The sequence below is a fragment of the Nelumbo lutea genome, chromosome 4, assembly GCF_056320005.1.
Source record: "Nelumbo lutea isolate HS-2025 chromosome 4, American lotus-T2T, whole genome shotgun sequence".
Taxonomy (NCBI): Eukaryota; Viridiplantae; Streptophyta; class Magnoliopsida; order Proteales; family Nelumbonaceae; genus Nelumbo; species Nelumbo lutea.
In genome coordinates, this window is record NC_142687.1 from 16,514,081 (window position 1) to 16,540,863 (window position 26,783).

The 26,783-nt window shown below is 36.1% G+C and overlaps 2 protein-coding genes across 2 annotated transcripts; both read left to right on the top strand.

The window, feature by feature from the left end:
* Positions 1–8,734: 8,734 nt before the first annotated feature.
* On the top strand, positions 8,735–16,049 carry LOC148854200 (microtubule-associated protein RP/EB family member 1A-like). The gene is made up of 8 exons (XM_088984465.1): positions 8,735–9,394; positions 10,662–10,730; positions 10,813–10,899; positions 12,436–12,542; positions 12,673–12,812; positions 12,907–12,983; positions 13,734–13,847; positions 15,618–16,049. The coding sequence occupies exons 1-8, from the start codon at positions 9,278–9,280 to the stop codon at positions 15,774–15,776; spliced, it is 870 nt and encodes a 289-aa protein (XP_088840591.1). The 5' UTR covers positions 8,735–9,277; the 3' UTR covers positions 15,777–16,049.
* Positions 16,050–16,261: 212 nt separating this feature from the next.
* LOC148854201 (mucin-like protein) lies at positions 16,262–24,979 on the top strand. The gene is made up of 3 exons (XM_088984464.1): positions 16,262–17,610; positions 23,888–24,077; positions 24,557–24,979. Exons 1-3 carry the CDS (start codon positions 17,060–17,062, stop codon positions 24,767–24,769), a joined length of 954 nt encoding a protein of 317 aa, XP_088840590.1. The 5' UTR covers positions 16,262–17,059; the 3' UTR covers positions 24,770–24,979.
* The last annotated feature ends 1,804 nt before the right edge of the window (positions 24,980–26,783 follow it).

A 26,783-nucleotide genomic window follows, 5' to 3' on the forward strand; every position in this document is an offset into this window, starting at 1 on the left:
CTCAATTCAAAAGCATATGCCAAATTATCATAAACAAATTGTTTACATTGACATGGTATTTTTTGTTTTTGTTTTAACATAGACATGTTGGTAGATAACCCATAGAGGGCATTATTTTAAATTATTTAGACATTAAGGTTCAAGCCCATAAATATAGCAATAAGTCAAGTAGAATCTTGTTTTTCTAGATAAATTGCTCAAACCCCCTTCTAAAGTTTTTGACTATTGCTGAAACCTCCCCTAAACTTTGGTAATTGCAATCACCTCCTCTAAACGTTTTTTATACAGTTGCAAGTAGACTTGTTCATGGGCCAGGCCGGGCTTTTACTCTTCATAAACAAGATTTTGTTAGCCCTGATCCCGAGCTCGGCCTGATCAATGGGCCTACAACTTGGGCCTGAGCCCGGCCCTAATAAAAAGCCCAAAGCCCGGGCCCGAGCCCGAAGCCCAACCTAACAAAAAGATAGATCAGTGCTTGTGTCTGTGTTCGCCGCCAGTGCTTGTGTCTATGTCTGTGTTCGCCGCCGACCAAACAATGAGAGAGGAATAGAACAAAAGGGCAAAGAGAAAGGACTCGTTGTTGGTGCTTTTGTTCGCCGGTGCTTGAGTTCACGTCTGATAAATGAATTGAGCTAAGATTCTAAGAGTGAGAAGGAGAAATGAGAAGAGAAACAACCAAACAATGAAAAGAGAGAGAGAGAGAGAGAGAGAGAGAGAGAGAGAGAGGACTCACCAGTCACCGCTGGAGTTCACTGGTTGTGCCGGTTTTGTCTTCCTGAGAATGTTTGGCTATGTGAGACTGTGACTAAGAAGGGAGTTTGTTCGGCTAAGAAAAAAAGATGAGTGATAAGAGAGGGGTTGAGAAGAGAGGGATTAATATTTAGGGTTAGGGTTTAACTTATACAAAAGTCGGGCCGAGCTAGGCTCGGGCTAGGCTTTTTTAACAAATCCTGAGCCCGACCCATAAAATAGTCGGGTTCAGGCTTTTAGGCCCGAGGTCAAGCCCGCGGACTAAAATACATGCTCAAGCCCGTCCGGGGACCGGGCCGACCCGTCGAGCTACCCGACCAATGAACTAGTTGCAAGTAGGCCCTATTTAATAGAACCCTCTAACAAGAGCCATAAAGTGTCTAAAACACCCATGCAGTTACTATTGAGGTTGGTTTCCATGGAAAAAAACCATGTATATACTTTATGAACAACAAAAAAAAAGAGAATTTCAAGTTGCAGCTTTACCTTCAGGACATATTTGAAAAGTAAACAATCAATTCCATAAAAGAGATCTAAAAGGTTGGGGTAGTGATTCATATGAAAAGAAAATTTAGAAAATAAATACTTTTGCAAAAGTAACTACATGGGTATTTTGGACATTCTCATACCTCTTTTTAGAAAATTCTACTGGAGGGGGTCTACTTGAAACTAAGTCAAAAAGTTCAAGGGAGGTGATTGCGATTACCAAAATTTAGGAGAGGTTTTTAACAACAACAATCAGAAACTTCAAGGGAGGTTTTAGCAATTTACCCTTTTATAGGGGGTAGAGTATGATAGCTTAGAAAATAGTGGCAGCAGAGCCAAGATCTCTAGTGAAAATTACATAACTTTTTTTTTTTTCTGGAGGGCATAAATGAAAAGGTTATAATAAGTAAAACTATTAAAAAATAACACCATTAACAATCTTTTAACTAGTGGAGGAACCCTGCTTTACAGGGGCTGGAATGGAATCGTCGACCCAGTCTTTAGCCAAAAACTGTTGAATCGGTCAATGATCCATTGACTCGAGCGGTCGAACCATTGACCCGTTAACCCGTTTAATGGTTTTTGGCCATTTTTTTTTCATTGGAAACCATCCAAGCAACTGGTTCCGTTTTATCCTAATCTTGGTCCCTAGCCAAAAATCATTGAATCGGTCAACAACCCATTGACCCAGGCGGTCGAACTGTTGACTCGTTCAATGGTTTTTTGTCTTTTTTTTTTTTATTTTTGTTGTCAGAACAGGCCATCGATTTGAACCAAACAATCAAACTGTCAACTTGAAAACCAGTGGCCAGAATGGTTCCGTCTTTAGGTTGTATAAGTCACACTCGAATGACATAACACGTATGGCACTACTTAATGAACCTTAGACACTCAATTTTTTGCCTGTAACTTTTTTTTTTTTCTGAATGGGTCATTCATTTTTTTTTTTAATTGGGTACCATCCAAGCAACCAGTTCCGTTTTACCCCAATCCCGATCCTTGGCCAAAAACTGTTGAATCAGTCAACGACCCATTGACCCGAGTGGTCGAACTGCTAACCCATTGACCCATTCAATGGTTTTTGGCCATTTTTTTATTTTTTTTAATTTTTGTTGTCAGAACGGGCCATTTGTTCGAACCAAACAGTCGAAACTGTCAAACCGAAAACCAATGGCTAGAACGGTTCCATTTTCGGGTCATATGAGTCACACGTTCAAATGACATAACACGTATGGTATTGCTTAATAGACCTCACACACTCAATTTTTTGCCTGTAAGTTTTGTTGTAAGAATGGGTCATTCGTTCGAATCGGACGATCGAACCGTTGACTTGAAAACCGATGGCCAGAATGGTTCTGTAATTTTTTGTTGTCAGAACAAGCCATCCATTCAAATCGAATAGTCGAACCATCAACCCAAAAACCAATGGCCATAATGGTTCTGTAATTTTTTGTTGTCAGAACAGGCCATCCATTCGAACCGAATAGCCAAACCATCAACCCAAAAACCAATGGCCATAATGGTTCCGTTTTTGGGTTGTATGAGTCACATGCTCGAATGACATAACACGTATGATACTATTTAATGGACCTCACAAACTCAATTTTTTGCCTATAATTTTTGTTGACAGAACGAACTGTCTGTTTGAACCAGATGATTGAATTGTCGACCCGAAAACCGGTGGCCATCATGGTTCCGTAATTTTTTAATTGTAATTTTTGTTGTTAGAACGGGCCATCCGTTCGAACTAGATGGTCGAACCGTCCGTTGTCAGAACGTTATTAACAACATTTAACAATAGTAGTAAGTAATTATACTATTTAATTAAATAATCATTAATGATAGTTTTAATAATATTACTTAGTTATTTTTAATATAAAAGTAAATATTAAATTTATGAATAGGATTTATTAACAATATTCATTAAATTAATAATTACCAAAATTAAATTAAATTAACGGTATTTATCAATAAATTTTCTTGTAATTTTTTGTTGTTAGAACAGGTCGTCCATTTGAACCGAACAGTCGGACTGTCGACCCAAAAACTAGTGGCTAGAATGGTTCCGTTTTTTAGCTGTATGAGTCACACGCTCAAATGACATAACACATATGATACTATTTAATGGGCCTCACAAACTCAATTTTTTGCCTATAACTTTTGTTGTCAGAACAGACCGTCCGTTTGAACCAGATGATTGAATCGTCGACCCGAAAATCGGTGGCCAGAATGGTTCCATAATTTTTCTTATAATTTTTGTTGTTAGAACGGGCCATCCGTTCGAACTGGACGGTCGAAATGTCGGTTGTCAAAACGTTATTAACAACATTTATCAATAATAGTAAGTAATTATACTATTTAATTAAATAATCATTAATGATAGTTTTAATAATATTATTTAGTTATTTTTAATGTAAAAATAATTATTAAATTTTATGAATAGGATTTATTAACAATATTCATTATATTAAATAATTACCAAAATTAAATTAAATTAATAGTATTTATCAGTAATAGTAATTATAATATTTTATTAAATAATCAATAACAATACTTTTAGCATCATTTTTAATTATTTTAAATATAACAATAATTACTAAATTTATTAACAGTATTTATTAATAACAATATTTATAATTTAAATTTAAAGTAAATATCTATTTATTAACAATATTTATAATAGTAGTAATTATTAATTATAATCACTAATTATATATTTATTATACTACTGTAATAATCAGTAATTTATAATAGTATTTTTTAATAATAGCATTTATAGTTTTAAAGTAAATATCTAGTTATTAATAATATTTATAATAACAATAATTATTAATTATATATTTATTAAATTATTATAATAATGAGTAATTATTAATTACTGTTATTGTAATTAATAGAATAAGATGCTCTCACGTGGGAATCTATTGGTAATTTATTGCACGAAGAGAGCATCTCAATCGTATTAATATATATATAGAGAGAGAGAGAGCTTGACATGAATTGGCAATATCTACACGAGTGTTTCAACAATTTGCTCGACATAATGAGAAAGACAAAAGTGAAATGGACAGAACCAACGAAAACATTCGCACTGCATTAAAATATCCAACCCAAAGAACATAACTAGTAATAAAAAATCGCCATATGTCGTATTGATAGAGACAGACAGTGATGCCCAATAACACCACCTCAAAGAGCAAACTAGTCACTTCATCAAGTAATATGGATATGACGTGTGCAGCCCTCCCTTCAGCGAGCCAACCTAGCATTAGCTGATATGACCACTTCCCTCAGCTGTTGATGCCAACTGACCTAGTACCGAACACTTTGTCCTTGAAAGCGAGGGGCGAATGGCATAGTCGAAGCTTCTACTTCACCAGAAGAAAATTGAATTAAGCAAATACATACACATAATAATAAACTCATGACATGTGTATGTCTAATCATACGAGGAAGCAACACGTGGACGTCCATGTGAGGACGTGCCATTAGAAGATTAGTCGCCACTACATGCAGAATTGAGGCCATTAGATGTTATACATGGTCAAGTTGATCAGGTTACCATTGCTTAATACATTTAACATGCATGGCTCACCATTAATCATGTATACGTAACGTGTCAACCAAAGGTATAATATAAAGTTGATCGGGCTCTGACCCCGTGTGAGTGACATGCTCATCTTTTGGCAAGGCGTAAGTCTCCATCCAATCAACTTTACTGTAGATATAGGTGAGAAAAAAAAAATCGAAAAATCGAATCGATCGAAAAAATTAATCGAAACTAAATAAAAAAATCAGTTAATCGAATCGATTAATTGGTTTCAATTAGTCAATATAAAAAATAAATAGTTAATTGAAATGATCGATATATATATTTTATATACATTTATATATTATATATATTTTATATATAATAAATTAATAAATATATAATATATTATTTACTATTTAAAATTTTAAAATTATATATATATATATATTTATATATTTATAATTTTTATTATATATATTGTTAAAATTCAAAAATCAAAGAATCAATAAACCGAACCAATGATTAACCGATTGCTTTTGATTGGTTCTGATTACTGATTTTCAAAAAACCGTACAATTAATTCAATTCAAAAAAATGTCTGACAGTTCACACAGTTCGGTTAACCGATCCGTGAGCACCCTTAACTGTAGACTCCTAAAACTCATATACCTTGCATTTACCTTGGCTCACCTCTCCTCATCTCATCTTTCTTTCCTCCCATTTTATTGACTGACCATCAAAGTCCACGTCTTTAAGTTATCACCCCAGGGCCTTTGGCATTCTCCTTCAAACCACAACTGACCCTCTAGTAATTAGCCATTAGCTCTTGTGTTTCAGTTCAGGCAGCATCATTAACCATCCGTTTATTTGTACGTTTAAGCTTAATTTGAAAAAATATATATATAAATACACACATATGTAGAATGTAAAATTTTGTATTTTACATTTTTTTTATGTATTTTTACTGAATATATTTATATTTGTATTTTTTTTTCAAATTAAGTCTTAACAAGAATACTGGTGACTGCCATAAGGCCCTTTAGTTACAAAGGATACTGGAGACACACCGAGTGATAGTCAATTGCAGCAAATGACTTAAAACCAATCTGGAAAGATGAATCGTGTTTGGGTTGATAATTAAACAAGTTCAGATTTGATGATCGTAAAAAAAAGGGTGAGATAATATATGTTAATTATTATTCAATTAAGCACCACACAAAGCAGAAAACAAATCAGGATATTAATCCACTTTAAATAAACCAGCCTACCTCACTCACATATAGACATATGGGATTATGGGAAATAAGGTGGAACTCCAATGATTTGACATTTGACCATCATCACAAACCTATGATCATGGATTGAATCCATTGAGGCCCTATGTACACGGAACACTGATGTACTTGCTATTGATTAATCCTGTGGTTCATTGTGGACAGCTTTATATATGTGCCATCTATTTCTTAAATTGGATAGGTCTTCGAGCCATTATCCGATCTAACATTTTTAGGGTAAAATAAAATATAGATAATTACCTTGTATTCTAGGGGTAAGTTGCCAATTGACTGGTTGGTTAGGTCTTCCTGTTGGTTGTAGTAAAGATTTGGGTTTTAATCCCACTTGCATCAGGGTTATATATATATTATATAAAAAAATTTAATTTATGGTTTGCTTCCGCCAGAAAATTTTGTTGGATTTTTTAATGTATTGCCCTAAATCCACACTATGTTACAACTTACAAACTTACAATACTTCCCTTATATTGCGATAGGTTTTCCCACTTTTCATTGTTTTCAAATGCATAAATTCATAAAAATTTATGAGGTGGAGGAATCAATAAAAAAACCCAAAAAATGTACATTGTGTATAATGACACTTAGGTCCCTGAAATTTTCTTAGCGACGTAGAGTTACTTTGTACTTTCAAGTTTCAAATTTCAGTGCTCAATCTCATTATCATTTTGTCAATTTTGAATTTTTATGAAACCATTTTCCCCTCCCTCATTTTATCTCCAAAACCCAAAATTTTAAATTTGGAAAATGTATGGTTTGTTCCTCCTAAAATGTTTTTATTGATTTTTCTAAATGTGTTGTTTCAAACTCTCACCTATTTTACAATACCCCTTTGTATTGTGATGGATTCTCTCATTTTTCACTATTCCCAATTATATAAACATATACAGATTTTTGAGATGGAGGAATCTATAAAACCCTTTTAAACTTTTTTTTCTATCTTCCATTTATATGTTTTAATTTATTTAAGAGAGATGGAGTAACCAGCTTGGAGAATTCATAATATGGTTTTGTGTACATCATCAATGGATGCACAAGCATAAATATTAAAAATAGAGAGCAATTATAGAAATTCAAAATCTGTGTTTTGGAGAATGCAACGAAAAGGCCAAGGTTGCCTCATAGAAGTTTAAGTGTTTAACTAATGGAAGGCTAACAGCAACAACATACATTAGAATATGAAAGAAAATGATGGCTCTGCAATGCAAATGAAAGTTCAGAAACCCACGTTTCATTATTCCCAAATTATATATGTATTTTATGATTTTTAAGACAAATAGTTTTGTGGTAAAATAGAAGAAAAAATCTTGGTAGGAGATGAGTCAATTCATCTATGCGTGGGGGTGCAATGGATCATCCGATCTGATTCTGATCCTATTTTTGTCGGATTTGGATAACTCTATGTTGGATTTTTATATTGGATTAAATAATACGATTTGAGTAAAAATCAAATTAAATACAAATCACCATATCCGATCTGATCAATATATATGTATATATTTATAAATATATTTACTTATAAAAAGATATGCATATATTAATATATTTATTAGCATATTTATCTATAAATATATTTATATTACATTTTTTTTTTGTAATTTTTTATAAAAAGACATGTATATAATATATATGATAAAAATAGTTGAAAAAAGACATTTTTTTTCTTTTTCTTTATATAAATTGTTATATTTTTTTTCTTTTAATAATTTATTAAAATTTCAGAATTTGAATTGAATGGATCGAATTCAAATATATAACATCTTTAAATTACATTTGTCATGTCCAATCAAATATTCGAATCAGATCGAATCTTAAATATATAATTCGGATATACCCGATTCGATCCATTTGCATCCCATCCGTACACATTTTTTGACCGTGGGTAAAACAACTAATGTGTACAAAATCCAAATTCCCTATAATAATGAATCAAGGTGCAAGGTGAGGTCCATTTCCACGGGTTTGCTCCCGTGCCACCTCTTTTCAGAGTGAGCTGAGCCTGAGCATCTCAATCCTCAAGCTATCAACCGCGAAGGAAGCGAGTCGGTCACCGGCATGGGTCCCATCTTGTTCGTATCGTAAGGCGATGAAAACAGAAGTTGTGTGAACCCGTATTTTGTGGACATCTGGGCATAGTAAGAGTTGAGCTCGAGAGTCGAGACCACAAAAATGCCGACTGAACAGTTAAAACTCTTACGAGAAAATTCTCCATTACTATCTTATACTGTGTGTTTATTGAAATTTTGGTCTTATAAATTTTAAAATATTATCCGAATTTTTAAAGCCTGACAATACAGTATCTGTTATTAATCAGTAGTTACCTTAAATAATATTTTAAAAATATATAATGCTCTTCAATTATCATTTAATTTTTTATCAATTATTTAAATATTGATAAAAAATTAATAGTTATAAATCTTTGAATATTTTAATAATTTTAATCTTTTTGAATAAAAGAAACAAAGATTTAAAATTATTTTTTTGTCAATATTTAAATAATTAATAAAAAATTAGATGATATTCAAAAAATATTTTTGTTTTTAGAAACTATTTAATGATTAATTAACAGCTAATTAATAATAAATAATGAATTATCCCATTTTAAAATTTTGAATATTAAATTGTCTGAACCCAAAGTATAGAGTATTAGTCGGTAAACTTCCCTTTTATTTTCCTGGCATTACCTTTCTGTTTAAAATTATTCTGAAGTCTGATTCCCCCGGGTGTTCATTTTTTTGGTAAAATCTCGGGTGTTCATTGGGTTATTATTGCATCGGCCATCAAGCCCTCTATCGCCAATGCCAGCTTTTAGCCTTTTTCATCACTTTATTATTTTCTCGCCACTACTTTCATCGCTTTCGGAGTCCATTAATTAAACACCACCACACTCCATTCTAACTCTAACAGATCCATTCCTTCTCTCTCCCTGCAAACCCCCTTCTCTGCTTCTTTGCCTCTCAAAATCGGCCCAAATCCTAATGACTAGCCTCAGTTGTTCATTTTCATTTTCTGTTGTTTCCAAATAAAACTTTCAAGCATTTGAACAGCCTTCCCTCTTTGTCCACTCATTTGTTTTGGTTCTTTACGTTTCTTCTCATTGATTTTCTTTGTCTTTCCTTTGGTTCGTCGAAGTTAAGTTCTTGCTATTTGGTTGGTCGAGGACTTTGATCTTCGTTTTCCTTTTGTGAAATTAAAGCCTGCAAAATTTACACGAGAAATGGCGATGTCGGCAGCTAATATAGGGATGATGGATGGCGCGTATTTTGTAGGGCGGAATGAAATCCTTACCTGGATTAACGCCACGCTTCAGCTCAATCTCTCCAGGGTAGAGGAGGTACATATATCTATATATATTATTTGTTCATATCCTTGGAGTTCCAAAGTTTTTTTTTCCGTATTTTATATTGTTTGATTTTCATGTTATTTCAACTTATGAACCTGTCTTCTGCTCCACTGCTTCGGTGAACTGACATTTTTGAATTTTTAGTGGGAAACTGATTCGCGGGGAAATTGAATCTTTCTGTAATTGTATGTGAGTGGAGGGAAGCGCATGCGAACCGCAATTAGCGTTTTCTCGAGTTTTCTCCTCCCTCATGTAATCTGTTAACATGGGTTTCCGTGCTTTTTGTTGAGTGAGTGCATTAATGCATGTCTAAGGAACAGGGATCCGAAGTTCATTGTTATATATATAAATAATATAATTCTTGATGAAATGTTATGGTTGTATTGAATGCCCTTCATGGCCATTTTGCCCTTTCCCCTTTATATGTAATACAATATACTTTCATATGTAGAAAAAAAAAAACACTGATAAAAAATGTAGAGAAAACCTGTCCCAAAGGCTGAACCACTTTTCCCTTTGGATGAATAGGTCACCAGTTCAACCATCTGGGTCTACAGGTCAACCTGTGATGTCATGACTATTAAAAGTATTCAAAAAAAATAATAATAATAAAACAATACAAAACCTGGTGACTCAGTAATGACTGCTGACCAAGTCAATGGCTTTTTGTGTTAAAGCGGGTTAGATGTTGACCAAAACCAGAATTGTGACCAGAGTCATCGGTCTAACTGACTGGGTTAGTGACTGGTCGGAAAAACTGTATTGAATTGCCTATATGTAGTTCAAATTTGCTTTTTTAATATATAAATTAGTGTAAGAGCGCGCACTATGCACATGCACAAGTAAGTATTAACCATATATGATATATGGTATTTGGATTTAACTTTTATCACCTGCATAGAACCCAAGGCAAATATCTGCTTTATATAGTACTAGTGTAAGAGAATGTACTATACATGTGTTCAAGCAAGTGCTAATTATGCATCCATGTATGGAATTTGGATTTAACTTTATGATCTGTACGGAACCCAATGCAAGTATCTGCTTTATATGTTATAGACAGATAAAATCTTCATAGCATCTAAATGTACATGTACACGTATATATTATGCTTCAATATCAATGACTAAGATGCATATTCTATATAGTTTTTTTTTTTTTTTTGATAAATCAGACTCTATATAGTTTCTGCCAATGTTTTTCTCCTCACATCAGATTCTATCTTCTTTTTTTTTTTTTCCTTTTTGATTGTGAATAGGCTGCATCGGGTGCTGTTCAGTGTCAGATGATGGACATGACCCATCCAGGAGTTGTTCCAATGCACAAGGTATCAACTTGCATGTGATTTGTAGTTTTGTGTTCTGCATCTTTTATTGCAAATATAGTATGCTTATCCCAGTTTATTTTAGGTGAATTTTGATGCCAGGACTGAATATGACATGATCCAGAATTACAAGGTTCTACAAGAAGTATTTAACAAACTAAAAATAGAGAAGGTAATTTTGTCATCTGCTTCTAATTTGACAGGAGATTCCAGCTGAGTCTCAAGCTCCATCTGGAGTGAGAATAGTCCTTTTGATGGATCTCAAGTTGCACATATTATTAGTAATGCCATTTGATGTTTATTTTATTTTCCATATCAGACCTTTTTATGCTTTGCCAGATTAAGTTCCATTTGGATTTTTGTGTATGGAACTTATTTCAGTGTTATTATTCATCTATACAAGGTTAGGATCCTATTGCGGTGTTGCTAAATATTAGTCGTAAAAACTGAATGAAGTGTTTCCTATTTGTGTCTCCAATGGAAGTACATAACCTTGAATTCCTCACAGCCATCAGCCAATAGCCTCATTTAGTCTCATTTTCTTCAGAGAAACGATTAATTCTAATACTCTCAGTCTTTTAGACTACAACTGTGGTCCATGATGAAGTCAACTGGTATTATGATTATGAATATCCAAATAATATTTGAATGTCTGTAAGAAGTCCTTTCCAGTGGATCATTAGGTCAATTCTGATTGTGCCAATTTTTGGGCATAGGACATCCCGGGTTGGGATTATTTTTAATGTATGATTGGTGTATGCATTTTCCCTTTCTATAAATTGAGGGTGTCACCATAAACCTATAAACACATTAATGATATGAATTAATGGCCAGTGGTAATCAGATAAATAGGCTGAAGTGTTAAACAACCAGCTTCAAATTAAGGATTTTGTACTTCTAGGAGGAAAGGTGGAAAATAACAAAGAGATAATTGTAATTGAAGTCAAGGCAGATTGTGGACAGAAATAGGCAATAAATCTAACCTTATATTGGTTCTATGTGAATGGCAGATTTGGAAAAAATAGATTCTCCTTGTTACAGGGGTAAAAATATTGATTTTTCTTCAAACTGTGGGTTATATATTTTTTAGTTTATGCCTTTGTCAATTAGACTCCTTTCTGCTTAATTTTAGTTTTTGGTTGGTATTACATTCTTATATGCTGAGATTGTCATGTTTAGCTGAGGTTCAATCAAGGGATAATAAATTTGAGATGAAAGGTCACTTGAGATACTCTTTTTACACCTTTATGTGCCTGAATAATCTGGCCTAATGGCAAGTATGTTTCAGTGGATGTCATCACAATAAGCTATAATGTGATGTAATCGTAGAACCTGGTTTAGATGATTATTACTAATTGTGCACTCACAAGCTCATGTTTTTAAATCTTGGTTTTGGTAACAATTGTCTTCCCACCTATAAATTTTGTTAACTGGAATTTGACAGCGTAATAGAGCCAAGACTCAACTCCTCAAATTTTTCCAAGGCTCAGTTTGGAAGGAGTACAAATACAAATATGTACAGTGCAAATACATACAAAATACAAGGTTTTGCACTGTACATATTTGTATTTGTACTCCTTCCAAACTAAGCCTAAGGGGTGAGTTTTGCAATGATCATTTAAGCATATGGTTGTACTATGTATTTAAATTTTGAATTTTCATCTGGATATATGCTTTTATTTCAATTATTAATTGGTGTAAATGACAGCATATTGAAGTCAACAAACTTGTAAAAGGGCGACCTTTGGACAACTTGGAGTTTTTACAATGGCTGAAACGTTACTGTGACTCTGTAAATGGTGGCATTATGAATGAGTAGGCAGTTTATCTTCTTTGTCTTATTATCTTTCTGCAGTATCTATACTTCTATTTTATTTATCTTTACCAACTCCTTTTTTCAATATTTAAATCTCCCAAGGTCCTAACCGTTTAGTATTTCCTTAAGGAATTATAATCCAGTGGAAAGAAGATGTAAGGGTGGGAAGGAACGCAACCCCAAGGGTTCTCACAAAGTTTCAAAATCTCTTCAAGTAAACAGCTTAGCTAATAATGCTGGCTTGGGCAATGGAACAGGTTCCAAGACAGGTCAGCATGTTTCACTATGCAATGATTATGTTTCATATGGATGCGCTGTATTCTGATCTCATTGTCTTAATCTGAATCACATTGATTCACATAGGACCTAAGCAAGGGAAAAGTGGTTCAGTGCCAGCTGTAGCTAATTCTGCTCGTGAGAGTCAGGAATTGTCTGATCAGGTACTGGTGTTAGTAGGCTGCTGAATGGGGATATCTTCTTGTGTGCTGTATTTCAACTGTAATGGGGGCATAACATTGTAGCATATCATCTATTGCATATGTCCACCATTGCTTGGGCTTTAGTTACAAGTGGATCCTAGTACTAACCATTATGTGGATCATACTGTAGCAGCTTTTTTCATGGAGCTACACAATGGGGGGTAATCCATCCCCCATCCCCTTAACCCCCCCAATCCTGGTGGCAGTGGGATTTGATCCTAGGACTCTGCCACAACAAGTTGGAGATCCTACCAACTGAGCCACCATCAGTCTGTACCATTATGTGGATCATATTAATCAATGATAAGAACGAAAAGTAGCAGAACCCCTTTACTTGACTGCAATATGAAATTTTTATAACACCACAAGGATTGCTTAGTATTAGGATTGTCAGTCTTTACTAGTCTTAGTTGGAACTGTGGATTTTTTTAAGCATTTAACTTGTACTATTGAGCTTCAGTACTCTTTTGCTAGTTAGAATGATTTCCTTTCCTCAAAATTAATAAATATAGATATTGCAGATGACCACTAGAATTTCATTTCTTTTCCATTCCAGTAGATTGTGAAGGAAGATATTGCCCGGTCTTGGCTTTTCTTTTTTGATCTTTCTTAGCAGTTAGCATACAATGTAACTATACGATTTCTTCTTCTTCCTTTTTTTATTGAGAGAGAGAGATAAAGTAAATTGTAGTTTTATGTTTTTGCGTGCAGATCATGGACCTCAAGCTTTCTGTTGATCATTTGGAGAAAGAGAGAGATTTCTACTTTTCAAAGTTACTGGAGATTGAAATCCTTTGTCGAAATCCTGAGTTGGAGAACCTGCCGGTAGGTGGTTTCTCTACTAACATACTTGTTCTAAACAATCCAATGGTGCTCATGATGACATACATTATAACATTTTCCTCTAACTGTAAAATATTTTATAATGAAATTTCAAGCATATGCAGTAGCCTAACCTAGTAAGTACTTCTATTATTCTTTTCAATTAAAGAAAGGCATCATTTCATTAACAGTGTTGCAACTTAAGTTGGGTTTAGCCTGGAGTTAAAGTAATGCAACATGACTGTTGGGTTGACTCAGCTTGGAAAGTGTCAAGCCAATCATAGGGTGAGGAACTTTGGTGACTTGACCTAAGTAGGTGGGCAAATGGATCAGATCATGATCTGATTCAGATACCAAGCCAAACATAGGATTGGTCTGAAGCCCAATCCTATTTTGTCGGATTCGGATATCCCCATTTCGGATCTATGGACTGGATCGAATTCGGATCACCTCTATTTGATCCTATATATATATGTTATTTATATTGCATCTTTGTAAATTTGTTATATTATTTATTTTTTTTATAAAAAAACTGTATATACAGATGAAAATAGTTGAAAAGATACTCGTATTTTTTGTTTTTTCTTTATTTAAAATGTTACATTTCATTTTTCTTTAATAATTTATTAATTCTTTTAAAAAAGTAAATTGGATTGGATCAGATCCGAATATCTCTGACTTTCTCATCGGGTTCAAATTCAAATCAGTGTTTATGAGATCTGATCGGATCGGATATGCCATTCATAGTATTAGATCGGATTCGGATATACCATGATTCAAATCTGATCCGTTTGTATCCCTAGACCTAAGAGAGCCTGATCTTATTGCTCTTTATATAATATGAGGTTGTTATGACTAAACTTTAACATGAAAAGCATCTAAAGCTAAGTAAAATATACTAAGTGAGGGCTTTTATACTTTTATTGAACTGTTGACCAGTTGAAAATGGGTAAGCATTGACATTTTACATCTATATTTGCATCCTTGCTAAAACTAATATTGTACTTGACCACTATTGGTGTAGGGGCATCCAGAATTCCCTGCACTGCATGTCTGTACGATTCCACTTCTTTTTTTTTTTTCTTTTTTTGAGAAACATCATTGTATTGAAGCAATAGGCACAAGCTGGTTTTGTAGGGAGAAATCATTGTTTCGGAACCTTAAGGGGAAAAAAGGATAAATTGGTTTCTATTCCAACTCAATTTTTTTTTGTCCATGCTATTGGCGTACTTGTTGATTTTCTTATCTTGTTCAAGCTCAGCTGGCATCAGTCCTTAGGTCCATCTTCGGTGAATAATTCACCTGGCTCTTGTGGCTGTGCTTTTTTACTGGATTCCTTCTATTAGGTCAGAACCAAAATATACAATCTGCAAAATAGTTTAATTGTAAAAAAACATTGAGCTGAATGCTTTGATCAGTGAGGATTTGATGTCTGACATGTTGGCGCACTGTCTTATGCATGTTTATTGTGGTTGGGTCCTATTATTTGATGAGTCTTAAATAGGACTCTGGATCTCCTGCCCACAAGAATTCTGCCCACGTCTACCCACAACACAGTTGAGATGTTCTCCATGTGTGGCTGCAATAAACGTGGGCAGGAGATCCGGACTCCTTAAATAGGATTCTCCTATAATTGACTCTCTTGTTGAATTTAACCATCAGTCTGGGATTTTGTGCTTACAATTAAAGTAAGCCTGTCAATCCATACTAATCAGCACGTGTTGGTGGCTGTAAGGCTTGGGTCCATGATATGGTGTTTAATTCCTCATGCAGATGGCAATGACAATAAAGAAGATCTTGTATGCTGCAGATGCAAAGGAGTCGGCTCTTACAGAAGCTCAAGGGCTGATAAGCAGATCCATGAATCTTGATTCAGATGAAACCGATAAAAAGAACAATCTTGATGCAGCTGAAGTAGAAGATGATTCTTAGAATGAACATATATATCTCACACTCTTGCCTTAACTTACACTGACGGTGTTAGTGTGTTACTTGATCAATAATGCAGAATTTCGACTAAACCATGGTAGCTTGGTTAGTGATGTTGATAACCATAAAATAGTAGCTTAGAGACTTGACACTCTTACAGAGACTGGATATTGTGGTATGCAACGTGATTAAAATTGATCTAAATGTGCTTATAATGAACTCTTACAGTGACATTAGATTCTCAATTTTCTAATGCAACATCAGTTGTAAAGGTAAGGCATTGTGCTTCCATGTTTAATAAGTTCATTCCCATTGCCTCATAGTTGTGATTCGAAGTAAAATGTGAATGCAATTAGACAAGCAGAAGCAGCGTGAAAAACTGAGAACTGAGAAGTCCTTTGTCTGTCATGGCAGAATGGGTTGATGTTTGGCGGCGAACTTTTATAATCGAATTACTTATTTATTTTCTAAATCCGAACTAGCCCATTACCTATAACAATAATACTTGCTAGTGGCTCTGCTATTTTTGTATCTCCTGTTATTGCAAAGACATCTTTCTCTTGTTTTTTGCATCAAATGTACAATGTCGAGTAGCTCGCCACAATAATGCATTCAATCAACATACACGGTACACCATCCTGGGGGGAGTTGAACATGGGCCTGCAGCTATCCTTATAGGCAATTACATTCATAAATGTTTGGACTTTGGAAGATCAAAATTTGTTTTCATTTTTTTTTTCGGTTTGGTTACAAAGGACCCCGTGCCCCAAAAAAAGCTCGTGGAAGTCTAAAATGGCCAAATATCAGGGAGCTTCATTCATCTTTTTGCGTCTAAAACCATTTGTTTAACAGCCTTATAAACCACAATAGATCGGGATACCAGGCTGTCAAAGGATCTACTTAAAAAGATCATGTTCTGTTAGTCTAGGGTTCTATCATGGATGGAGAATGGAGCAAAGAAAGATACGCATACAAGGTGTGATCTCACCCAAACTCCATCAGATGTCTAGAAGATCCTTTTACTTGCACCTCCCTCCCTTTGTAAATCATCAACGGAGAAGGTACGTACAACAGCCCCGACCCCGAGTTGAGTTTATGGGTTTACCCACTGCACTGCAGTAAGGATCCGGGCTCGATCCGGACACCCTGTCCGTCCTCCCATGTTCATAGCCCATAGTTGATAGATAATTAACGAAAGGCGAACGTTTGGGTTAAGACTTAAAGAGGGCTTTCTTCCAGCGAGCAGAGAGAGAGAGAGAGAGAGAGAGACTAGGAACGAAATAGAAATGCAGACCCTGAGACGCCTCTCCATGGCCAGTACTCCATTACAGCACCTCATTATCTCATCAGAAAAATCCATTCTCAATCCCGGAAGTATCCATCTGAGAACGATAACAACCAAATCCAAAGGCGAGGACGAATGGAACGACGCCTGGGAATTGGCTTGGCTACCTGAGGACGCCACAGTATCCTCCAACAAGCACAACAGGGATCCCTGGGAGAGCGACGTCAACTTCTCTTCTTCTTCTGATACCCCTACTGTGGTCCTCCCGTCGGACGTGGACGCAGAAACCAAGGCGTTCGTTGAGGACATGAACGACAATTGGAACGAGAGAAGAAGGGCTCCGAAGACAATCCACCAGCAGCAGCAGAAAGAGAGCTCTCTTTACAACGTGGAGAATATGAAGAAAGATTACAGGTTGAAAAAGCAGAAGATTCACGCCGGGTTGTGGATGAAAGAGATCGAGAAGCGGGAGGAGACCAAGTTGGCGGGTTCATTCTCCTCTGGAGGCGGCGGTGCTGATGATATCGAGAGATTGCTTGATAGCTGCTCTGAGTATATTCTTCTTTGCTCTTTTTTCCTCATTTTTATACAAAATTGGAAATTTCCTTTTTCTTTTCTTTCCTATTGAGTAGGGGAAAATAGATACTGTTTAACAAGATTTCCTATTAATAAATGGCAATTTTGCTGCTAGTTCTGTGGTTCACCGGCTTTTAGTTATTAGGGTTTTCGCCCATTAGGTATAGTTTTGCATCTATTACAAACGCCATAGTATTGTATTAGCACCCACCGGTGGGTTTCTAAATGTTGAAGTTGGACTTAGGCTAGTTTCCGAACTTTTGAATATATCAGACATGAAATTACAATGTAGCACTCCTCTCATTTATATATTTAAAATAAAATCTGGGTCGTTCTTGAGTTCATTGTCATTGCAAATTGGCTACATATATTCTGGTGTCTTTTTCCATCTTAGCTGCAGAAGTTGCATTGACTATAACTATACTACAAATAGCCTAGAATGATTTTTTTTTCCTGCATACTGGGTGGCCTATTTATTTATTTATTTGTTCGGGAACAACAATCAATTATTTATTAATGCATAAAAGAGAAGACCCTAGCCTTGGAAAATTTTTGGAATGAAGGGGACCAAATACAGACAGCCAAGGTTGACAATCAAAAACTTGGTGTACCTATCTTCCATTTGCAAAAGAACTGAGGAGCTAAACGATTCTTTTGGTGTGACTGAAGCTAACATACATTTGGTATAATTTTCTTCGTGTTGCTTGTGTAAGTCTTCATTTTGAGCTTCCAAAAGTCCATGGTGATGCCTCTGCATATCAAATGCCAGAAAGACTTGATTAGATCTTCGGGTGTGCTTTAATTGGCAATTATAACTTATGCCTTCAATATGATTTGATCATCAAAATGCAGTTTCACAAACTGGATGCTTCTTTAAAGTTAATCGAGATATGGTATTTTTTGGAAAAATAGAAAATTTAGCAGCAACTCTGTGCTGTTGCCATCCAAATAACCATGAACCTATGATGTCTTTCTCTGAGTTCATCTGTGCATGCCCTTCACAAATACAGTGTGCAGGAAATGCATATCCTTTATTTCTCTTTTCCACCTAATAATGCCGTATATGTTATGGTATTTGTTCTAACTGATTCATGTATTAGAGATTGTTTCTTCGTATACAAAAGTGTATGATGCCATTTGAACCCTTCTGAATTTTGTGAGGATGTCAAAGCCTATGAAGTGCTCAGCTATGCATTCATTAATACTGGAGAAAATGAGTAGAGAAGAAAAGAGGAGAAGAAAAGGAGTAGGATGTTAACCAGAACTGAATTAGTTCTAGCCGCCAACCTCTCATTGTATTATATACTCAACTTAAAAGAATAAGAGATTACAAGAATACCCTTAGTAGGGCGGTTACTTAAGTAGCTGAATAGTTACAACTTAAAAACATAAACTAATGGGCCTAAAGCCCAACAACGTAAAAATAAAAAATAAATAACTGGGCCCAATAACTAGAAATCAGCCCAACTCAACACTCCCCCTCAAGTTGGGAGTAAATATCACACATTCCCAACTTACGTAGATCATGCTCCAGCTTGTTTCTTGCAACACCTTTTGTGAGAACATCAGTAAGCTACAGATCATAAGCAATGTATGGGAGACAAATTTCCCCAGAAGTCACCCTTTCTCTGATGAAGTGTCTATCCACTTCAATGTGCTTTTTTTGGTCATGCTGAACTGGGTTATGGGCAATGTTAATTGTTGCCTGATTATCACAGTACAACATCATAGGTTCTTCTGCCTGTACAACAATCTCTCCTAACAAGGAATGGATCCAGAAAAGTTCTGAAACTCCATGTGCCATGCCCTGTATTCTGCTTCTGCACTTGATCTTGCCACCATTGTCTGTTTCTTACTTTTCCACGAGATTAGGTTACCCCCAACAAGGGTGCAGACTCTTGAAGTAGATCTCCTGTCATCAAGACATCATGCCCAATTAGCATATGTATAAGCCTCTAGCTTCAACTGTCCATGATCAACAAATAGTATGCCTCTGCCTAGGTTTCTCTTCAGATAAGCAAGAATCTTGTCAATAACCTCCCAATGCTGGACTCATGGGGCATGCATGAATTGACTCACCACACTCATTGCATAGGAGATGTCTGGTCTCATCATACACAAAAACAACAGCAGCCCCACAAGTCTCTGATATCTCCCAATGTCCTTTACCAGCTCACCTTCTGATGCATTAATTCTGTGATTCTGACCAATAGGGGTACTGATTGCCTTTGTTCCAATCTTTCTTGTTTCTTGTAGAAGATCCATAACATATTTCCTCTAAGAAATGAAGATTCCATGTTTTGATCTTGCAACTTCAATGCCCAAGAAGTACTTAAGCTCTCCAAGATCCTTAATTTCAAATTCCCTGTGTAGATTCTTCTTCAAACTGTGAATCTCACTTGGGTCATTTCCTGCGACAACAATATCATCCACATAAACAATTAGGACTGACACCAAGGATCCCCTCCGTTTCAGAAACAAGGTATGGTCAAATTGAGTCCGAGAGTAGCCAAAAGCAACCAAGGCCTTTTTGAACCTGTCAAACCATGATTTGGGTGACTGCTTTAAACCATAAAGTGACTTATTAAGTCTGCATACCTTTCCCTTTTCAGCATCACTGCAGAAACTAGCAGGAAGATCCATATACACTTCCTCTTGTAGATCTCCATTTAGGAAAGCATTATTCACATCAACTTGAAACAGGGGCCAAGAGTACGTGGCAGCAAGAGAAAGAAGTATCCGAATAGAACTCATCTTTGCAACTGGTGCAAAGGTCTCTAAGTAATCAATGCCATAGGTCTGAGTGTACCCTTTTGCAACAAGTCTGGCCTTATACCTTTCTATACTTCCATCTGCCTTATATTTGACAGTGTAAACCCATTTGCATTCAATAGTCTCCTTGCCCTCAGGTAGATCCACAATCTCCCATGTTTGATTCTTAATTAAGGCTTCCATCTCTTCCTGCATAGCTGTCTTCCACTTAGGTTTGGAGAGAGCCTCACTGACATCCTTGGGTATAGACACATAGTCAAGAGAGGAAAGGAAAGCACAGTAAGAAGGAGAAAGTCCACTGTAGGATAAATACTGTGAAATACAATGAGCAGTACACTTTCTCTCCCCTTTTCTAAGAGCAATAGAAAGGTCCAGGTTATTTGTAATGGGATTAGTAGACTCAATGGGAACTGAAATAGTAGAGGGATCAAGAGGAATACTTGAATCCATGCCAGCTGAATCTAGAGTCTCCAAGGAACCGATAGGAAGTGATGTAAGTTTTGCTATAATGGAATCAATCTCCCTATGAAGTCTCTGTCATGAGTAACGCTGAGAAGCAAGACGCAAGGGAGGTGGTAAGGTAGGTGACATGGGAGGATCAGACACAGGAGTGGACACAGGAACTAGAACCGGAAGAGGGATAGACTGCTCACTCACTTTCCCAAAACACTCCCCCTAAGAAGGTTTCTTCGAGAAGAAGGATGTGGACTCAAAAAAGGTGACATCCATAGTAACATACCGACTCCCAGAGACTGGATCATAGTAGCAGTACCCTTTCTGATTTTCTGCATATCCAAGGAAGACACACTTCTTTGCCTTCAGATCAAGTTTCGAACGGTGAGGACCAAGAATTTATGCAAAGCAAACACACCCAAACACTCTGAGACGAACATGGAACATCTCCCCCTCAGGAAAAAGGATACTAAATGGGGTGCTGAATCCAAGTATACGGGAGGGCACCCTGTTAATCAAAAAGACTGTTGTGAGAACTGCATCACCCCAAAAACGAATTGGAACTGTAGATGTGATCATCATGCTTCTACAATCTCAACAATGTGCTTGTTCTTCCTTACTGCATCACCATTCTGCTGTGGACTGTAGGAACAACTGCTCTGATGGACAACACCATATTCTAACAGATATGAAGCAAGATGTTTTTTAAAATATTCCCTGGCATTGTTTGATCTGAACGCCTTTATTCGTATCCCAAACTATGTTAGCACCATCTGATGAAATTGCCTTACCAAGGATGGTACCTCATTTCGAGATCTCATTAAGTAAATCCAAGAATATCGAGAAAAATCATCCACAAATAAGAGAAAATATCGATAACCACCCATAGAAGGAACATGATAAGGTACACATTAGAATGAATAACATCAAAAGGAGATGAACATCTTTTATTACTAGCTTTAAAGGAATGTCTACAATGTTTTTCAAGTTGACAAGCTTCACACTCCAGACTTGACAAATTAACAGACTCAAAAAGCTTTGGAAATAAGAAACTCTAAGAAGAAAAAGGCAGATAACCTAAACGATTATTCCAAAGCTTAATCTGACTCACAAACCCTGACTCACTATCCCTGCTGCCATGATGATCCTGATCAGGAGGAAGCACATCCAGGAGGTAGATTCCATTGACTTCACAACCAACTCCCAATCGTCATCTTTGAATCCAAATCCTGCAAAATATAATGGCCAAGAGAAAAAAATTACTGAAAGTTCAGGTTCTTGGTCAAACTACAAATAGATAACAAGTTAGTACTCAATCTGGGAACATGAAGGACAGAGGAAAGGGAAATGGAAGCATTAATCTTGACAGACCCCTTCCCAGCAATGGGAACATGAGATCCATTGGCTGTGGAGACTCTATCTCTGCCAAAACAGAGTTGGTAAGAGGAAAAGATAGTAGAACTATGGGTCGTGTGCTCTAAGGCTCCAGAATCTGTAATCCAAGGGGGCCCCTCCTTACCTGTAGTAGAAACATAATTTGCAGTGGCATGTGAACTACATGTATAAGTAAAGGAAGTAGAGTGTATTCCACCAAAACCACTTGTACGTGGCTGTCCACCTATTACTGAATTAGAACTGACTGTATCCCGCTAATTTAGGAACTGCACATATCTCTCAAGTTCGGCCCTCACTACAGCAACTGCAATAGACTCTAGAGTAGCTACAGTGGGAGGGGCTGGTACGTCACCAGTGACTGCCATATGAGCATTTCCCTTCTTGTTTTCGAGTCTATTTGGGTTTCACTTCTTCACCAGTGATATACCCTAACTTCCCACGAGTACCAATGGCCATCTTTGCAGATTGTGACCATTCTAAGTAATTTGAACCATCCAACTTAATTGTAATAATGGTTCCAGCCCCGAAAAGGTCTCCGATACTTCCTTTCACTGGTCTCATTTCACTCCAGGGCTTGTTTTCAACTTCGTTACCCTCCATAATTATCAAAAAGGGGGTAGAAGGTTACTGTAATATGCAAGAATATAAATAAATCACTTTTGGTACCAACGACACCCTTCTAGTGCCCTAGATGGTCCTCCTACAAAAGATTCCTTTTCTGCAAGACGGGAGAAGAAAGTGGAGGCAACCGCTCTCTCCAGAAACCTCCAAAACAGGTAGGACTTGAACCGTCCCCCTCAGAAAACTCCAAAGAACCCTAAAAAATTAGGGCGCCAATTCCTAGGTCAAAATTGAAGAGTGCAACAGAAATAGGACTTTCCCCCTTTCTCCAATTTCTCCTTATTTTGATGGGAAGCCCTGGACCAGCTACAGGACAAACAGATCCACCAAAAAATAAAAAAACTGGGCTTACCTGAGATCTTCGATTAACCTCTTAAATCACCATGTAGTTGTCCGATATAGGGCTGCATGATAGAACAGCTCAAGGAACCTTCGGCCTACTCTGATACCAAGTAGAAATCACTGATTGTAGTTTTAAATAAATTCCTTGTGAAGAGAAAGAAGAATGTGAAGAGTTTCAGCAGTAGAGAAGAAAAGGAGTCGGATGTCAACCAGAATTGAATTAGTTCTAACCGCCAACCTCTCTTTGTATTATGTACTCAACTTAAAAGAATAAGAGATTACAATAATGCCCTTAGTAGGGTGGCTACTTAAGTAGCTGAACAGTTACAACTTAAAAACATAAACTAATGGGCCTAAAGCCCAACCACTTTCTAACTTAACAACTTAAAAATAAGAAATAAATAACTTGGCCCAATAACTAGAAATCGGCCCAACTCAACATAATTCATTTGGCTTTGAATCATAGATCAACTGATTTTTCTGATTTGATAAAAAAAATACTTGTAATTGAAACAAGAACAATAAGAACAGGGGTTATTTCCATTTCTATGCTTGCTATATATAATTTTGTAATCTCGATTGTGCTACTTAATAGAGGTAGCAATTTTTTGTCAGTTTAATAGTGGTAGCATCTCAAATGAAATTATGCTAATTTCTCCACTAAATGCAGGATTTTTGACCTTGCTAACAATGACATAGACAACTCAAAGATCCCAAGTACTTCTGAGTTCAAAACCAAGCCGGATGGTTGGGAAACAACATCTAAATCTCAGGAGGGGAATATCTGGGAGATGTCACACAGGGAAGAAGACATCCTCCTTCAAGAATTTGAGCGTCGAATTGCATTTAGCAAATTTCAGGTATGCCACAATATGTGCTGTTGTACTTTGTTTTTCAGTAATACATAATCAATGGCTAGTGATTTGTGTAAAAGACAACCAATATCCATAGCACTATAATGTGCACCAAATTCATTGGTCCAAAACAGTTATTGCTGGGTCATAGCCCTGTCTGTTGTTCCTTTAACCATATGCAATTACATCATATTAACCCGATGATCCTAACCATCTCATTAGTGGATTTTTATTTCCTCATTGAAAAATTATCTATTTTCCAGCTTTTCAAGTTATGTGACAAAGCAACTAAGTTTTGTGGTTTCTCCAATATGTGTTGTGTTGTACTGTTTGTGGCCCATCCAAGAATCATGTCTGATTTATGGAGGGAAAACTAAAAAAGTGAGCATACAAGTGTACTTTTAATGAGAATTTGGCCTTGAGACCATTTCATCTTCGTCTTCACCTATTTGGCATGTGATCCATGTCCATCATTTTGGGTGCAGATTGCCAGTTTTATCAAATCTCACATATTTAGCCGGAGGAGACCTATTGATGGGTGGAAATACATGATAGAGGAATTAGGACCAAATGCAAAGAAAGGGAAGGGTAGCGTTCCAAGGTTGCCCAGTCTATGTGATGCATCTACCCAACCTTTCAAGGAGGAGAAGACACCAGCAGGCGCCAGCGGCAGTCTCACTCGTTTCAAAGGAAGATAATAATATCTTAAATATATCCATCTTTTAATTCTCAACAAGTATTTATTGTTTATGAAAAATCTGCTTACATTTGTACCGCTGATAGAAGAGAAATATGATTTAAGTTCTGTCATAAATCATAATTCAAGTAATGTCCGTATATCTCATATCAATTTGGGTCTTATTTTCAATAGATGTTTTAATCTCCTGTAGTTATTTCATTGCTTCTAATTGTCTTCCGCAATTTCTCTTGTACTCATCTGACAACTGTGATACTTTTTTAGTGTATACTTGATAGCATGAGAACTTGTTTGACATTATCATGATCATCATCATCATCTAAGTCTTGTCCCAACCATATGGCGTTGGCTACATGAATCCTGTTTTGCCATTCCATTCTGTTTAGTGCCAAATCCATTGTAATTTCAAACTTCAACTCCATACAATAAATCATTAAAAATAACAAGAACACATACAGTAGCATGAAAAAACTAACAAAAGTTGCCACATTAAATTAAACAAATCTCTGTTCAATTTCTATCCGCCCTTTCAAGGTTACTCCAAGGCCTTCTATATGCTTATGTGGTAGAGCCCCCATTTGACTTAATTTATCAAAGGCCATAATTCTCGTCTCTATATGTTCATGCAAGGGAGCCTAACTTCTGTACATTCATTTTATGCAACAACTCTTTAGCCCAATTTTTGAGCTCATTAGTGGTTTAGTTGCTTCAATTATTTTGTACTCTTATTAGTGCACGATGCTTTCATGTCAGTTTATCAACTACCCTAAATGAATATGCATTGCATCCACAGACCTTGCATGCCTTTTTCTCAAGTTGGATTATCAGATAATTTTGATGAATTCCTCACTGGGTTCTAATCCCATTTGAACGCCTGGAACGTGGATCATCTAACCATGCTGGATGGATAGTTCCTATTAGTTCAGTTCTGCTCTCTCTCTCTCTCTCTCTCTCTCATGCCAAATTTCTGCTAGTTGCAATGCTTTCACTCCCACATATATCGCAAGGGAATAATTAGCAAAATTAGATCTTCACCATGTGGATGAAAATTGTAATTATTCACTTGACCTTAATTCCCGTGTCCTATATTAAAATATTGTTTTGGTCTTGCCGTTTTTTTTTAATGTATGACTGTTACCTGCTTGCTAGACGTAGATCTGATAAGAGTAACTCTAAAAGTAAGATTCACAAGAGCGCCAAAGCTTGCATTGATTAACATCCTACATGGAGAATGTGATGCTAAGCCAAGCAAGAACAAGTTAGAAGTACTAAATAATCGTGAGGTCAGATTCACCTAACCAGTTGTCTCCAAAGCGACTGTCCTAGCTCTGTATCAGAAGTTTATGATCTCTGCCTTTTTTCTTTTTTATCCTCTTTGCCAGTTTGCCTAACATTCCAAATCTACCAACATCCTCCTGAACAGGTCAAATTAGTTTTTGCTACGACCATAAGATGGTTAATATAACACACTTTATTTTCCTGGTAATGGATTAATGCAACATACACCATTAGCTTCTTACCACTATAAACATATTTAACCAAATTTCATTTATAGAATACTCGAATTTGCTGGTAGATGGTTGTCCAATCAGTAATATCTGGCATCTCTGTATGTTTGTTCATTCAATTACAGACGAGTATCGGCCAATACCAACTGATATTTTGATAATGATCATGCTACAGTAATGAATTGAAAAGAAAATTAAAAATGAAAAAAAGGAACACTAATATTAAGGGAATAAATATCTATGCGTGTGAGAGGGAGAGAGAGATTTATAATCATAAGCAAAACAAGAATTATGTGAAATTGTGAATGCCCAGAAAGAGAACAGTTAAAAGGGGTGTTCTAGCTGTGAGTTTCAAAAACAAAGCAAAACCATCTGGTAAGGCAATATTGTTCTTAAAATAGACCTGGAACCAGAACCGTTCTAGCCACCGGGTTCTCGGTCAATGGTTTGACTGTCCAGTTTGAACAGAGCCCATTTTGACGAAAAATAATAATAATTAAAATAAAA